This window comes from Callospermophilus lateralis, chromosome 15 (assembly GCF_048772815.1).
Source record: "Callospermophilus lateralis isolate mCalLat2 chromosome 15, mCalLat2.hap1, whole genome shotgun sequence".
NCBI classification, from domain to species: Eukaryota; Metazoa; Chordata; class Mammalia; order Rodentia; family Sciuridae; genus Callospermophilus; species Callospermophilus lateralis.
This window is the reverse complement of record NC_135319.1, coordinates 69,167,840-69,183,952: the sequence shown is the minus strand read 5'-3', so window position 1 is coordinate 69,183,952 and position 16,113 is coordinate 69,167,840. Positions and strand designations below refer to the sequence as shown.

At 40.8% G+C, this 16,113-nt stretch overlaps 1 protein-coding gene across 9 annotated transcripts in view; it reads right to left on the bottom strand.

The window, feature by feature from the left end:
- The window catches only part of Sufu (SUFU negative regulator of hedgehog signaling), a 111,883-nt gene that overhangs the window by 64,238 nt on the left and 31,532 nt on the right, over positions 1–16,113 (bottom strand). For all 9 annotated transcript variants that reach the window (XR_013088780.1, XR_013088779.1, XR_013088781.1 and 6 more), the window contains exon 3: positions 11,849–11,985. Coding sequence is in view for 6 of the 9 variants with exons in the window: in XM_076834420.1 (XP_076690535.1) it covers positions 11,849–11,985 (137 nt within the window). In the remaining 3 variants the exon portion in view is untranslated. The remainder of the gene's footprint in view (positions 1–11,848; positions 11,986–16,113) is intronic.

Below are 16,113 nucleotides of genomic sequence, written 5' to 3'. Positions count from 1 at the left end.
CTCAGGCCTCAAGGTCTTCCCTCTCTAGGGGCTTACACACGCTATTCCGTCTGCCAAAAAAGTCTTTCTCCTCATCCGTGGTCTGCAGTTCTTTTGTTAACCCCACAATGTAAAATACATCCACCATTTTTTTTTTAATTTTTATTGTTGGTTGTTCAAAACATTACATAGTTCTTGATATATCATATTTCACACTTTGATTCAAGTGGGTTATGAACTCCCATTTTTACCCTGTATACAGATTGCAGAATTACATCGGTTACACATCCATTGATTTACATATTGCCATACTAGTGTCTGTTGTATTCTGCTGCCTTTCCTATCCTCTACTATCCCCCCTCCCCCCGCCTTCTCTCTCTACCCCCTCTACTGTAATTCATTTCTCCCCCTTGTATTTTTTTTCCCTTTCCCCTCACTTCCTCTTGTATGTAATTTTGTATACCCCTGAGGGTCTCCTTCCATTTCCATGCAATTTCCCTTCTCTCTCCCTTTCCCTCCCACCTCTCATCCCTGTTTAATGTTAATCTTCTTCTCATGCTCTTCCTCCCTACTCTGTTCTTAGTTACTCTCCTTATATCAAAGAAGACATTTGGCATTTGTTTTTAAGGGATTGGCTAGCTTCACTTAGCATAATCTGCTCTAATGCCAACATCCACCATTTTAATTCCTCTGGAGCACCTTGATCTTTCCCCTCAGCAATTTTATGGAATCTAGTATTCATTTTCCTTTTTTTTCAGTGTGTACCCAATACTTTAGGGCAGGTATCCTCTCTATTCCATATGGCTTCTCCAGCATCTGTACAGCCCCTGTATACAGCATGCACTTAAAAAAAATTAGTACAAACAAGGGCTGGGGGTATAGCTGAGTGGTGGTAGAGCACTTGTCTAGCATGTGTGAGGCCTGGGTTCCATCCCTAGGCCCACAGGAAATAGAAAAAGAAAAAAAGAAAGAAAGAAAGAAAAACAATTTCTTTCTCCCAACTTCTCTAGCCATAGGGAATTCTCAGACCCATCACCTCTAAGCCCTTTTTCCATATCTGAAAAGTGCTGTATCAGATAGTGCTCTACCACTGAGCTACACTCCCAGCACTATTTTCTTTTAATTACAGAAAAACAAGTTTGAGTTTCCATACACACACACAAAACAAACAAACAAACAAACAAACAACCTGACCTGTTGATTATTTGGAAAAGTATCCCTCACCACTTCCCATTTCAAAGATAAAGCACTCTTTTATTTATTTATTTATTTTTAAGGGCATTGTGGATTGAACCTAGAGGTACTTTACCACTGATCTACATCCACAGCACCCCACCCTTTTAAAATATATATATATATATACACACACACACACACATACACATATATATGTATGTATGTATATGTGTGTGTGTGTGTGTGTGTGTGTGTGTGTGTGTGTGTATATATATATATATATATATATATATTTGTTTTTATGTGGTGCTAAGGCTTGAACTCAGTGTCTTGCATGTGCTAGGTGAGCGCTCTACCGCTGAGCCACAACCTCAGCCCCTGCAGCCCATTTTTTTGAGACAGGGTTCCACTAATTTGCTTAGGGCCTCACTAAATTGCTGAGGCTGGCCTTGAACTTTTGATCCTCCTGCCTCAGCCTCCGAAGCCACTGGAATTTGCAGGGATGTGCCACCACGTCCAGCACAATTAAACTTTTAAAAGTATATTTAATAACAATGAATCCCAACATAATGTATAACTATAATGTACCAATGAAAAATATGTAAAAAATTTTTAAAAATACACTTATGTCAGTTAAAAAAGGGGAGGGGGCTAGGAAATTGAGGCAAAAGAATTGCAAGTTTGAGGCCAGCCTGGACAACTTAGTTAGAACCCGTCTCAAAGTGAAAAAAAAAAAAAAATAAATAAATAAATAAAAAGGGCTGAGGGTATAGTTCAGTGGTAGCACCTCTGGGTTCAATTTCTACTACTGCAACAAAGCACTCTATGGTTAGAGGTGGGCTTCACCCCCGCCTTTTCTTTTTTGGAACTGGGGATCAAACCCAGGGCTTCACACAACTCAAGGCAAGCACTTTACCACAGAGCTACCCATCCCAGTCCCAGATAAAGAATTCTTGGTAGGTTCCTGTGCTAAATCTAACCTGTATGATACATAGGATAAGAACTTGCTCTTGCTTGTGCTGTTTAGCATGTAATAACCTATTTCTTTCAGGCCAAGTAACCTAAGAAAGGGGATCAATTATCTAGGACTCAGGAATTTGTTGCTACAAAAATACTTACATATATCATTATTATTTGTTGAATATTATTATTTATTGAAAACAATTATAACATCCACTGGATGACCATGACAATATTACTATAACAATATATTCATTCATTTAACTTGTCTTCACTTAAAAAAATATCTTGGGGCTCGGGCTGTGGCTCATGGTAGAGCACTTGCCTAGCACATGCGAGGCCCTGGGTTTGATCCTCAGCACCACATAAAGATAAATAAATAAAATAAAGGTATTGTGTCCAACTATAACTAAAAAATTAAATATTTTTTAAAAAAATCTTTTGGCTGGATGCCTGTAATCCCAGCATCTTGGGAGGCTGAGGCAGGAGGATTGTAAATTTGAGGTTAGCCTCAGCAAATCAGCAAGACCCTGTCTCAAATTTAAAAATAAAAAAGGACTGGGGATGTAGCTCGGTGGTGTGTGTCTGTGGGTGGGTAGGGGGTATATATATTTATAATAGATAAAAATGCATTCCCCTCCCCCCATATGTAATATATACAAGGATGCTGACTATAGGACTATAGAAGGAAAAAATGGAGATAACCCAAATGTCCAACAATAGGAGAGTGGTTAAAAAAAGTAATAGTATATCTAAGCAATTAAAAAAAAAAGCATACAGTTAAAAAGAACATATGAACATAGAAAGATGTCCAAAAGACATCAAATTAAAAAAACAATCCAGTCACTCAGGAGACTGGGGAAGCAGGATTACAAGAACAAGACCAGTCTGGGCAACTTAGTAAGAACCATTTTTAAAAGTAAAAATTTTTTAAAAGGGGTGGGGGATAGCTCAGTGACAGAGCACCCTGGGTTCAATCCTTAGTACCATTAAAAAAAAAAAAAAAAAAAAAAAAAAAAAGAATAATTCCATCTAGATATATGCATTAAAAAAATCTGAAACCAGGAATACCAAAGTTTTCTCATTGGGGGAATAAATTATGAAGGATTTTTACTTTCAGTGTCATATATTTCTGTTTTTATAAAGAACAAATATTTCTTTTATAAGCAGGGGGAAGAAAGGTTAAGAAAAAACATCCCTAATGATAGTCTGTCAATACCACAGTTCAATCAGCCATGAGTCAGAGATGTTCCTGCTCATGTGGGGCCACCACCTCCTTGATTGGACCTAAATCACAAACTGAGTTGACTCAGCACATGTCATGAGGTTGCCATTAAACAGCAGCAAGTGAAGGCACTTGAATTTCCACAGTGTCAGAAACAAGGTTAGGGAGCCATATTTCTCTTAAAAACTCAAGTGAAATTGCCTTGGAATTTGTGGTTAAAGGCTCACCAATGGCACAACAGAAAACAAACTGCCTCTCCAGCAGAATTTTAAAGCACTCTAAAGCATAGTTCAAAAAATCAAGCCCTGCTGAGTTGGGGGATGGTTTCTTTCTAACAAAACCCAGAGGGTCCGCGACAAGGCAGTAGTCACTGACAATCTGAGAAGAAAAATAAGCTGATCAAAAAATTAAAAAGGGGGCTGGGGATGTGGCTCAAGTGGTAGCGTGCTCGCCTGGCATGCGTGCGGCCCGGGTTCGATCCTCAGCACCACATACAAACAAAGATGTTGTGTCCGCCAAGTACTAAAAAATAAATATTAAAAAATTCTCTCTCTCTCTCTCTCTCACTCTTTCTTTAAAAAAAAAAAAATTAAAAAGGAGGTACTAGGTTGTAGAGCATTTGCCTAGCATGTGTGAGGCAATGGGTTCAATTCTCAGCACCACATATAAATAAAAAAAAAGGCATTGTGTCCATCTACAACTAAAAATATTAAAAAAAAAATTAAAAGGGAGGGCTGGGGTTGTGGCTCAGCGGTAGAACGCTCGCCTAGCATGTGCGAGACCCTGGGTTCACCACATAAAAAATAAATAAAACAAAGGTATTGTGTACAACTAAAAAATAAAATTAAAAAAAATTAAAAGGGAATAGGGAGGAAGTAAGAGGAACTAGCTGCAAAGCAGGAAAGACAGTGGTTGAAGTGTCTAATGGTAAAGTTATTGATGTGTTTCCTATAGAACTTTCCAAATGATTCATGCCAGAAGCTGGATTTGGCTCTAAATCTGATGGAGCAAGTGAAATGACAGATACCCTTTCCTCTGGACTGAAACATTCTCTTTCCATATGTTATTTGTTTTTGGTTTTTTTTTTTGGTACCAGGGATTGAACTCAGGAGCACTCGACCACTGAGCCATATCCCCAGCCCCATTTTGTATTTTTTTTTAAATTTTTCTTTTTTAGTTGTAGTTGGACACAATACCTTTATTTCACTTGTTAATTTTTGTATGTGGTGCTGAGGATAGAACCCAGGGTCTCACACATGTGAGGCAAGCGCTCTACCACTGAGCCACAACCCCAGCACCCCCCATTTTGTATTTTATTAAGAGAGAGGATCTCACTGATTTGCTTAGCACCTCGCAGTTGCTGAGGCTGGCTTTGAACTCAGTGATCCTCCTGTCTCAGCCTCCTGAGCTGCTGGGATTACAGGTGTGCGCCACTGTACCTGGCCCACATGATACTTTTGTACTGGCCAGTGTCCTGACCAACATGCAAGGTTCCTCTGATCCCAGGCAGGGCTAAGACTTTTTAGGTGGGAGTGGTAGATATTGTTTTGCTCATCTGATGGCTATTTCCCTCTGCTTTGATCTGTTTGTGTTGCTATAGCAAAATATCTAAGGATAGGAAACCTACAAAGTAAGGAGGTTTATTTGGCTCATGATTCTGATAGCTGGAGGATCTAAACAACACAGTGCCAACATCCTACTGAGGGGCTCCTGGTGGAGAAGCAGAAAGGGAACTGGCCTCAGGGCCAAGGCACAAGGAAGCCAAGGTGTGGGGTTGACCTCACTTTACAACAGTGTGCTCTTGCAAGAGCTCATTTAGTAGTACCTCAAGAGCTAGAAGTCCTGCCACACAACACCGAAGTTACCAACCCAAACTACTATACTAGGGACCAAGCTTCACATGTGCACCTTTGCGGGGGACAAATCATATCCAAACCATAGCACCCTCCTGACTAACGGAACTCTGTTTTGTATTTGTGTATTTTTCTGGCTGTCCCCTTTGAGGAACTAGGCCTATTTCTAGCCAAAAGGGCTTGATCTGTTTTCTTGATATAATTCTGGCAATTGGGATGCAAGGGGATATCAGTCAGAGAAGTTACAGCATGTTTTGATTGAGCTTTCATTTGAGTGTCACAAGATAGACATGAGAGAGCTTATTGCTTATAGACTCTGTCAAATATGATTCCAGGATGCCAGGAAACACGACATCCATCATTTGAATATGAGAGAACCAATTTAAAAAGACAAGTCAAAGTGCTAAGGAAGGCACAGTATAAAGTCAAAAAGAACTAGATACCTGACCATATAATTGAAGAGATGACATCAGCACTGCAATGTCCTTTTTCAGATGATTTGTTATACATGATAAGTTCCCTAATTGTGGGCTGGGGTTGTGGCTCAATGGTAGAGGGCTTGCCTTGCATATGTGAGGCACTGGGTTCAATTCTCAGTACCACATATAAATAAATAATTAAAATAAAGGTCCATCAACAACTCAAAAAAAAATTTCCCATATTGTTATGCTAAGTCATTCAGTCAGGATGTCCTATTACTTGTAGTCAAAACCACTCCAATAGACACAAGAAGATAGAACAAAAACAAAGGTATCCGTTTTATCTACACCTTCTCTAAAGATCTAGCTTCCAAATGTGACTGCACACCACCATTGGTGAGGTAAGAGATGTTCCTATAACCCTGTGGAGCAAATGATTTTGCTACCAAAAGGCACACATATTCTTTTTCTACCAGTAGTTACCCATTGCCTTAGGGGACTTCCCTCCTACTCCATATAGTTGGAAATGAGGAAGGGAGGACTTTAAATATAAGTCCTGATGTTCCAATGGATCACTGCCTTCAATAAAGGTGGTCAAATGACCCAGATCGAACTAATGTAAGTCCTTCCCTGGGACTGATATAGGAGAGTTGGAAGAAAATGGTCTTTGGCCTGCAGGGCTACAAATGGAGAGAACCTTAAACTAGAAATGCTGGTATTCATCTGTCCTGGCACAAGAGAGAGCCAGTCTGCAGTACAAGACCAACATAGAGAGGCCTGCAGGCACTGAAGAAACAGATCAAGCCATACCTGAACCTCTGAATGTCCCAGATACCTGAGCCAATAAAGTCTGTTATTATTTAGCATAGTTTAAATTGGGTTTCTGTCATTTTCTTATAATTAGAAGTACCAAATTAAAATAATATAGCCTATCCCCACATCTGAAAGTCTTCACCACCTCTGGATAATCTTCTTTCGTGGGTTTTTCTCATTTCTACTTCATTTTCTTTCCAGCTTAGCTTCCCTCCTCTCAGTAAACCTGCCAAAGGGTAACTGGCCTCCAGTAGGTCAGGACTGTTATAGGACTTCTCGAATCATTCTTCAGAGCAAGCTTCAGAGGTTGCCTCACATGGCCCCATAGATGGGCATGGGTATCACCACTCCACTCCATACCCGCCAAGGTCTCATCATTCTTCTTTCCTTGGCCTGCCTCAGCCTTAATGCTATTTCCAAGCCCAGATGGCAAAACTGTGGATGAGTTTTGGATCTGGAAAAGCAGGTCTCAATATTCCACTGACTTAATTATACTGCACAGCATGTCCTCACATGCAGGTGGATGGGTGGATGGAGAGCTCCACATAAAGTTACAGGGTTTAGGGTGGATGGCACAAGCAACATAAAGACATCAGACAGATTGAGGGTGCCATTTACACATGTAGGTATATCTGTGTACACATCAAGCACAAAATACATGTTTTGTACAATATATGTATCCTTGTAGAGTGTAACCAGGCAGGGGTGAGTAATGCCTCCAAGTCACAGGCAGGTTCTCTTCAGTATTAGTAGAGCATGCTCTGCTCTGAGAAAACCTGATAAGCCTAAACCCATGTGCAATAAGGAGCAATTATTCATGCTATCAAAAGATTCTTCACCTTATTAAAAAATTTACATTAAGGTCCCATCAAACTACAAGGACTCCACTGCATATAGAATGTCAAAGACTGCCTAAGACTTCTGAGGCAACTATATAAACCAACTACATAAAATCAAGGAGCCACATCTGAACTGAAATTTATTTGATGGTTTGTGCTAAATAAAACAAGTCGAGGCTGGGGATGTGGCTCAAGCGGTAGTGCACTCACCTGGCATGTGTGAGGTGCTGGGTTCGATCCTCAGCACCCCGTAAAAATAAAATAAAGATGTTGTGTCCACCAAAAATTAAGAAATAAATATTTTTGAAAAAATTCTCTCTCTCTTAAAAAGAAAAAATAAACAAGTCATTTTATTTGTATCACTATTACTAGTTTTCTGTATAGGAGCAAAATAATAGCACCATATCAATTAAAGCAGGTATCTGATTCAGGGACAAAAAGGCACATCCTAATAAGGGTTTTGCTGTTTAATACGGTCTTTACTATCACTGTCAAAAAAAAAAAAAAAAGCTATCCTCCTTGATTCATATATGTTTTAAAGACTGAATAATAATAATTGCAGGTAATACTTATATAATACTGTTAATCAGGCACTGTTCTAAGTGAGTCATTTCATCCTCTTAATGACTTCCATGTGCAGTTACTATTATTATCTGGGCTTTATAAATGAGTAAATGGAACTTAAATGATGTCCAAGGTCAGGAGGCTTTAACTGCCAAGGTCAGGAGGCTTTAACTGGCAGAGCTAAGGTGAAGGCAGGCAGTCTTGGTCCAGGGGTTATACTCACCTTTTTTTTTTTTTTTCTTTTTTTAATTAAGGGGCTATACTCTTAAATCACCTTCCTAAGCTGCCCCTTGATATGGCAAGCATGTGCAGAAGGGAGAATCTCACATGGAAGAGGAGTACAGATGGGGCCTACTTAGGTAATTAGCAACAAGTTCAAGCAAGTGGTGCTGAGGACCTACACAATGCAATGAAATAGGATAAAAAATAAAGAAAAGGGTTTGGGGATATAGTTCAGGGGTAGAGTGCTTGCCTAGCACATGCAAGGCCCTGGGTGCAATCCCCAGTACAATAAAAAAAAGAAAGAGAGAGAGAGAGAGAAAGAAAGAAAGAAAAGGAAGGAAGGAAGGAAGAAAATTCCTTTATATATAACTATAATGCATCAATTAAAAAATAAGTGACTTGGGAAGCTGAGGTAGGAAGTCACAAATTCAAAGCCAGCCTCAGCAACTTAGTGAGGCACTAAGCAACTCAGCAAAACCCTGTCTCTAAAAGAAATATAAATAAGGAATGCAGATGTGGCTCAGTGGTTAAATCCCTGGGTTCAATCAGGGATTCAATAAATAGATGGAAGACCACTAGAGTTGAGGAAGGGGATCAGGAGGAGGGATGAGAGGTGGCTGGCACTGGGGATTGAATTGGGGAAAACTATGCTATATGCATTTATGAATATATCAAAATGAACTCTGCTATTATGCATAACTATAATACACTAAAAATATTTAAAAATTTAAAAAAGGACGATGCTGTTGGAAGTTAGGCTAGAGAAAGGATAGTCACACAAAGGAGGTTTCTGAAGAATTCATCTATTTCTTGATTTGGGTATTATTAAGTCTGTGAAAAATCAAAGTGCACAGTTACATGTGTTCTGTTTATACACATATTTTCATGAATAAAAAGCTAAAAGATGCTGGGTATGGTGGTAATGCCTGTACTCCCAGGGGCTTGGGAGGCTAAAGCAGGAGGATCTCAAGTTCAAAGCCAGCCCTAGCAACTCAGCAAGACCCTGCCTCTAAATAAAATATAAAATAGGGCTAGAACGTGGCTCAGTAGTTAAATGGCCCTGGCCTGGGTTCAATCCCTGGTACCAAAAAAAAAAAAAAAAAAAGCTAAAAGATGATACGGTACATGCCTGTAATTCCAGCTACCTGAGAGGCTGAGGTAGGAGGATTATTAGAAGTCTGAGTCCAGCCAAGGCAACTTGCAAGACCATGTCCAAAATAAAATAAAATGATCTGGAAATGTAGCTCAGTGGTGGAATGCTTGCCTAGCCTGTGTAAGGTGTTGGGTTCAATGCCCAATATCACACATACTCAAAAAAGGTAAAAGATGAAAAGATGGATTTTGGAACTATTATAAATGTTTTTTGTCTTCCTATATCCTCCGAATGTTCTAGAATGTCATTATATTAAGCATTAGCAGCATGTCACTAAGTAAGGCATCATGGAACACACAGACCATGTGATTTAGTAGCAATTATTCATGTGAACAATTCTCAAATCTCTTATTGTGCGGCCTGAGATATGCAGTTAACCAGATATCAGCTGAGACATTGGCAATATACCATCATGGTAAAATAGGTTTCACTAAAAGTACACTAACTGGATTCAAATTCTGCCATTGCCCCAGGGATTGAACCCAGGGGCGCTAAATCACTGAGGCACATCCCCATCCCTTTTTATTTTTGATTTTGAGACAGGGTTTCACCAGGTTGCTTATAGACACGCTAAATTGCTGGCTTTGAACTTGCGATCCTCCTGCTTCAGCCTCCCAAGCTACTGGGATTACAGGTGTGTGACATCACGCCCAGCTAGATGTGTGATCTTAAATGTGCTACTTATCTCTGCAACTGTAAAATTGGTGTAATAGTACCTAACTCACAGAACTTGGTCTGCATATTAAGGAAGCACTGATGGTCATGCTTGGCTGTGAAGTTGTACAGGATACTCTAGTAAACATTAGCTCTTTTCCTCATCAACATTTAGGTCCTTAGCCATGGACTCCCACCTTAAAGTCAGTTATCTTTTACTTTTCTATTTCATTTTGCTAGTATCTAAATAATTTACTATTATTCCATGCCATGTTCCAAAAATAATTTAAAGTAGATTCATCTATTTTTCTAAATGGTACAATCAGATCACAGGAAATCTGAAAAACAGAAGTAATGTACTTTTAGGAGTGTAGTCAGCCTGCCCTGAAGGGGCCTAACATGATCTGCTGCAACCTACAGTGGTCACATTAGAATGCTTTAAGATGAATTATTGATGCAGAAGGGACTCAGAGTGCACACTAGTCAACACACAGTCACAACAAGAAACAGTCACAACTTTTGTGTGTTCAGTTTTTGTTTTTGGCAGTACTGGGGATTGAACTCAGGGCTTTGTACTTGCAAGGCAAATGCTCTATCACTGAACTACGACCGCAGCCCACAGCCACAATTTTACCATGAAAATTTCCAATCCCGTAGAAGTGTTAGTACAATACAATGAATACTCAATTACTCGCCACCTAGTCTCACCAGCTGTTAACATTTTACCCCATTTGCTTTCTCTTCTCTTCCCACACACATCTTATTTATTTATTTTGATGAATCATTTGACAATTAAGTTGCACACAGCATGCCATTTTATCCATAAATCCACCTTTATCTCCCAAGAAGAACATTATCCTATGTTACCATAATGACACAATCACATCCAAGTAAGTTCACAGAACTATAATACTATTTTCCAATATATTAATAGATAATAGTATTAATATACTATATAATATTGTTACTTCATATAGTCTACATTCATATTTTTCCAATTGTCCAAATGACTTTTTTTTCCTAATTCAGGATCCAATCAAAGATCACAGTGCATTAAACTGTCACATTTACAATCCACTCCCCTTGTGTTGAAGGCTGCTTACCAAAACAAAGAAACAAAAGCTGAAGTCATAGCCAGGCGAGGTGGCACTCGCCTATAATCCCAGTGGCTCTGGAGACTGAGGCAGGAGGATCGCAAGTTCAAAGCCAGCCTGAGCAACTTACTGAGGCACTAAGCAACTCAGCAAGACCCTGTCTCTAAATAAAATATAAAAAGGGACTGGGGACGCAGCTCAATGCTTAAGTGCCCCTGGGTTCAATTCCACCACCCTCCCAACCCAAAATAAAAGAGTGAAAGAAAAAGAAAAACACCTGAGGTCATGGGGGAAGCACTCCAGAGCAATTCATCACCCATACAGAAACATCAGATGATAGGAAGCCTCCAGGACATTTCACTCCAACCTTTCACCCCAGGGGAGGATAGAGGCAGTCTGAGCCAAGTAAGACTAAGACCTTCAGTACAAGGTACCCACTTCAGGGTGCATATCAGCAGTCTTCAGCCCTCCTCTGGAGGGCCTGTGAAATATCTGAATTAAAAAATATTTGACCATTTAGGCCTTCCCTGATTCTAGCTTCCCCTTCACCCTGTGAGGGAGAAAGCTCCTGGCCCTTCTCTTTCTCCCTCTGTCCCATTTCCTACTATTAACTGAGCCTGAGCCAAGATTAGCATGATCCTTGTAATTCCAGAAACAGAGACAGCTAGACGACTGGGAGCAGGGAGCAGGAACCAGGCTAATTATGGCAGACTGCAACAAGGGCAGGGTGGTAAGGACAGTGGCAGGAGGGCTTAGGGATATAACACTCTCTGCCATGGCCCAGGTAGCTTTTTACCCAGGAAAGGACTCCACAGACATCAAAATATGCCTGTAAGTTCCCAAAGCTGACTGGGCTCAAGGCAGGACCAGCACCCCGACCATCCCCTAGACTCTTACCTGACTGGAACACGTATCGGGCCAGGCCCTGCATTAGCTCTGCTGGCCATGTTGGTGGGGCAGACTCCCCAGTTTCTCTCTTTAGGCGAAATGTTAACTCAAAGCCAAAACCACTAGGTCCATCTGTTCCAGTAAATCTGAAAAGAATAAAAAGCAAATGTTTTAAGTTCAACTACCTTAGGAAAAACATTGTTTGAAAGTCTAACCAAAGCTCCCTGCTTTGTTTGGTAGCCTCAGCATACAAACCTTTTATTCAGGGGAATTTTCCAGGGTATGAGCCCTGGGGGAAGAAGGACCTCGGGACCTCAAAAAGCTTTAAGGAACCAGAATTCTTGCCTTACCCTCCTGCTAGCTGTGGACACATGTATAAGACCTGAGCCTAGCCAAACTTCCTTCCCTGCTGGCACTGTGAATTATGAGTTCCAGATTTTGTGGCTCTAGAACAATCCTTTTTGTATTACTGAGGCATCGTTACTGAAAAGCTTCCTCATCATGCTCCTTACTCCTTCAAGCTGCTAATGAGCACCCACACTTAGTTTGCTAAGGATATACGTCCTGTGAAAGGCTGTGTGCTCTGTGAGGATAAGACCCTAGGTTCATTCTACCCCATAGGGTTCATCCTTGGCTGCACTGGCTGGCCTCCAAAGTCAACACTGTAGATTGGTCCCCAAGTAGATTCCAAACATGGGGCGGCCCTCTTCTTCCTGAAACCTAGCACCCCAAGTGCCTGCATCAGTCAACACTGCTCCTCTGGAAACCACAAGCACTCTTGAATCATTGGAACCTGAAACATTACAGTTTGCCTCCCTTCCCATCTCTAGGTGACCCTGAATGATGAGGAATACTGGTTCTGTAACCATGATCCCTTCCTGTGGCGATAAGACAAGATCAGAATGCTGGCCTTCTGTCTGCTAGGAAATGCTCAGGAGTTCTGAGTCTCAGGGAAGTCCCTGAAATAGACTGCTGCCAGAGAGAGCAATGATGTGGGTTAAAGAGTAGAGCCTGGTTAGTTGATGCCATACCTCCTCAGGTGAGGGAGGCATACAGGCAGGAGTTCTTGAGAGCTCTGAGGCTTGCCAGCACAGGAAGGGTTAACAATTATAATATGTACATGATATAATTTTCAGTAATTATATCTTGTACAAACTCGAGCTACAATGACTATACACATGTAAACTCCCCAGCATACAAATACAAACCATAAACTAAGATGACAGCCAATATCTTGCTAGCCAAGCTTCTGGAACAGGCGATCAAAGGGAATATTCTCAAGGGCTGATGATACAGTCAATGCCCAACCCTGGAATTCCTTGTAGCATTTTTTCTTCATCAACAACCCCAAGAGGCCAGGGAGAAAGACTGGAGAGAAACAAACAGAGTCCAATGTCTGAAGCTGATTAGTCCTAGCCTTGGCTTTGGGTGCTTGGACGAACTTGGCTCTCTAGCACCATGGGGAAAAGTCACCTCTGAGAAGCTAAATTCAATTTCTTTTGGATTGAAAATAAATTCTTACATGGTTAAGCCCAACTATATTTTAAGGAAGTATCAATAGTCTGCATTTTCTCCAATTATTTAGCTATGTGGGAAGCAGACTCCATTTGGAGAGTACACATGTAGAATTTTGGAGATCGGCTAGGAAAGATGCTTAAAAGTGACACTACTTAAGCTATTTTATTTCCTTGCTGAATCATCCTGTTGGGGGTCAATTCAATGAAGGGGAGCTGAGAAAACAGCTAGGCAAACAGGTTGCAAAAGCTGCCTCCCCGGGACTGCAATTTTGAAGAGGTGAAAACACATAGGTAATCCAAGACTGACTCTGAAATTCTGTAAAAGGAGATAGGTCACTAGGGCAAAGAGAAGATTTTTTAAGCAGTCACCAATTAGAGGCAGCTTTGTAAAATGTATTAGACCATTATTCCAAGGCTTTCATCTTGGTCCAAGGAAAATACATGATTTCTAACCACAAAAACTTGAAAAACAAACTAAAAGGAACATGTTCATCTTGGCTGCACAATGGGAAGAACACTGAGATCCATGTCCACATAGAATCACTTTACTAAGGAGGGCTGTGTGCACACACATATGGATGTGCATCTGCGCACACGCATGTGTACACCATCTGTCTCCACACAGGGTGCTTTCTGGGCCAGCTCTGTGGTGGGAAGGCCAGTCCTCATTTGGCTATAGAGAGGGCCAGGCCTGGCCAGATGGTCTCCACCTGCATTTGATTACCACCCAATAGGCTGACTGGACACAGCCTCTACACTCTGAAACACGAGTTTCAGGATAAACTCATAACCTGGGCCTGTCAGAAAGTCTCTTTTTCAAAGCAGGCTGCTCAGGCAATAGTCAAGTGACAAGGTCATTCAGTATTTAAAGTCTCCTGGAGGGGCCTGGCTTGGTCTGCATTTCCTCACATGAGGGCTTCTCCTGCCAAAGTGGTTTTGTCTGACCAGTGAATGAATCCCCTCCAAGGGAGCAGCTGTCTCTCATGTCTTCTGAGAGAGGAAGGCATGAAAGGAAATTGGCATGTGCTGTAGAAGGTGGGATCTGGGTCAGTGCAAAGAATTTTTCCAACATAGAAGGCTGCTAAAATACTGGCTAGTATAAATGGGGGTCAATAAAAATTTCTTCCTGTAGGGATTTTTAAAGAAGTGAGTAAAAGATTCTCCCCAGTCTGGTAGGGTCAGGGTGAGGGTGAGGGTTCTGTCTTATTGCAGAAGGATGAATGAGATGGACCCTCAAGACTGTTTCAGCTCAAGAATCCCTAATCCCACTCACTGGAGTATCCCAGGGAGAAGCTGGACAGCAGCTGGCAAGCCAACACAATGGCTATATCAGCCTCATGGTAACATCAAACCTGCCAATTGAACACATGCCTTGAATCCTACACACACAGATGCCTAACCATCAGAGCTTACCCAAAGGTCTCTCCTAAATCATCTCAACTAAGGAGGTATCAATTAATCTAAGAGGTCAAAATGACTTCAGGCAGGAGGCAAACAGAAACCTAGGTAAGACTCTCTAGAGGAATTACACAGCTCAGGACACAGAAAGAGCCAATCTGAAAGCTAGCATCTAATGCTTGACATCACTAGTCATTAGGGAAATGCGAATCAAAACCTCAGTGAGCCATGCATGGTGGCATTACCCAGCTACACAGGAGGATCAGAACTTTAAGGCCAGCCTGGACATCTTAGAAGACCCTGTCTTGAAATAAAATCAAAAGGGCTGGGGATGAAGCTCAGTGGTAGAGTGCTTGCCTAGCATGCTCTGGTTTCAATTCCCAATACTACAAAAATAAAATAAAACAACAACAACAAAAACACATCTCAGTGAGATAACATTCCATAGCCTCCAGGAGGGCTAAAATAAGACAGACAATAACAAGTGTTGACAGGAATGAGGAGAAATCAGAACATTCGTGCACTGCTAATGGAGGATGTTAAATGGTGAAGTTACTCAGGAAAACAGTTCGGCAGTTCCTGAAAGGGTTAAAACAGTTTACCATATGACACAGAGTTCCACTTTTAAGAAGATACCCAAAAGAACTGAAAACGTGCTCACACAAAAACCTGTGCACCAATGTTCATAGTAGCCTTATCCATAATAGCTAAAAAGTGGAAATAACCCATCAGTTGCAGAATAAACAAAATATGGAATATCTGTACAATGATACACATAAAACATTATTTGGCAATAAAAATGAATGGTGTATGGACTGGGATTGTGGCTCAGCGGTAGAGCGTTCGCCTAGTACGGGCGGGACCTGGGTTCGATTCTCAGCACCACAAAAAAATACAGGCATTGTGTTGTGTCCATCTACAAAAAAAAGATTCTCTCTCTCTCTCTCTCTCTCTCTCAAAAAAAAAAAAAAAAAAAAAAAAGAATGGTGTATACATACTTACTACAACATAGATAGATAAACCCTGAAAATATTATGCTAAGTGAAAGAAGCCAGACACAAAAGATCACTTATGTGATTCCATTTACAGGAAGCGTCCACAATGAACAAATTTATAGAGACAAAAAATAGATCAGTGGTTGCCAGGAGGGGCTGGGATGAAGAGGGAATGGGGAGTGATTTTGCTAAAGGGTACAGAATTTCTTTGGGGTATGATGGAAATGTTCTAAAATTTAACAATTTACAACCTAGTGAATATATTAAAAACAACTGAATCATACGTACACTTTAAGGGGGTGAATTTCAAGGTATTAAAAAAAACCAAACAGTTCAGGTACACCTAAATGCTAGAGAAGGCAAG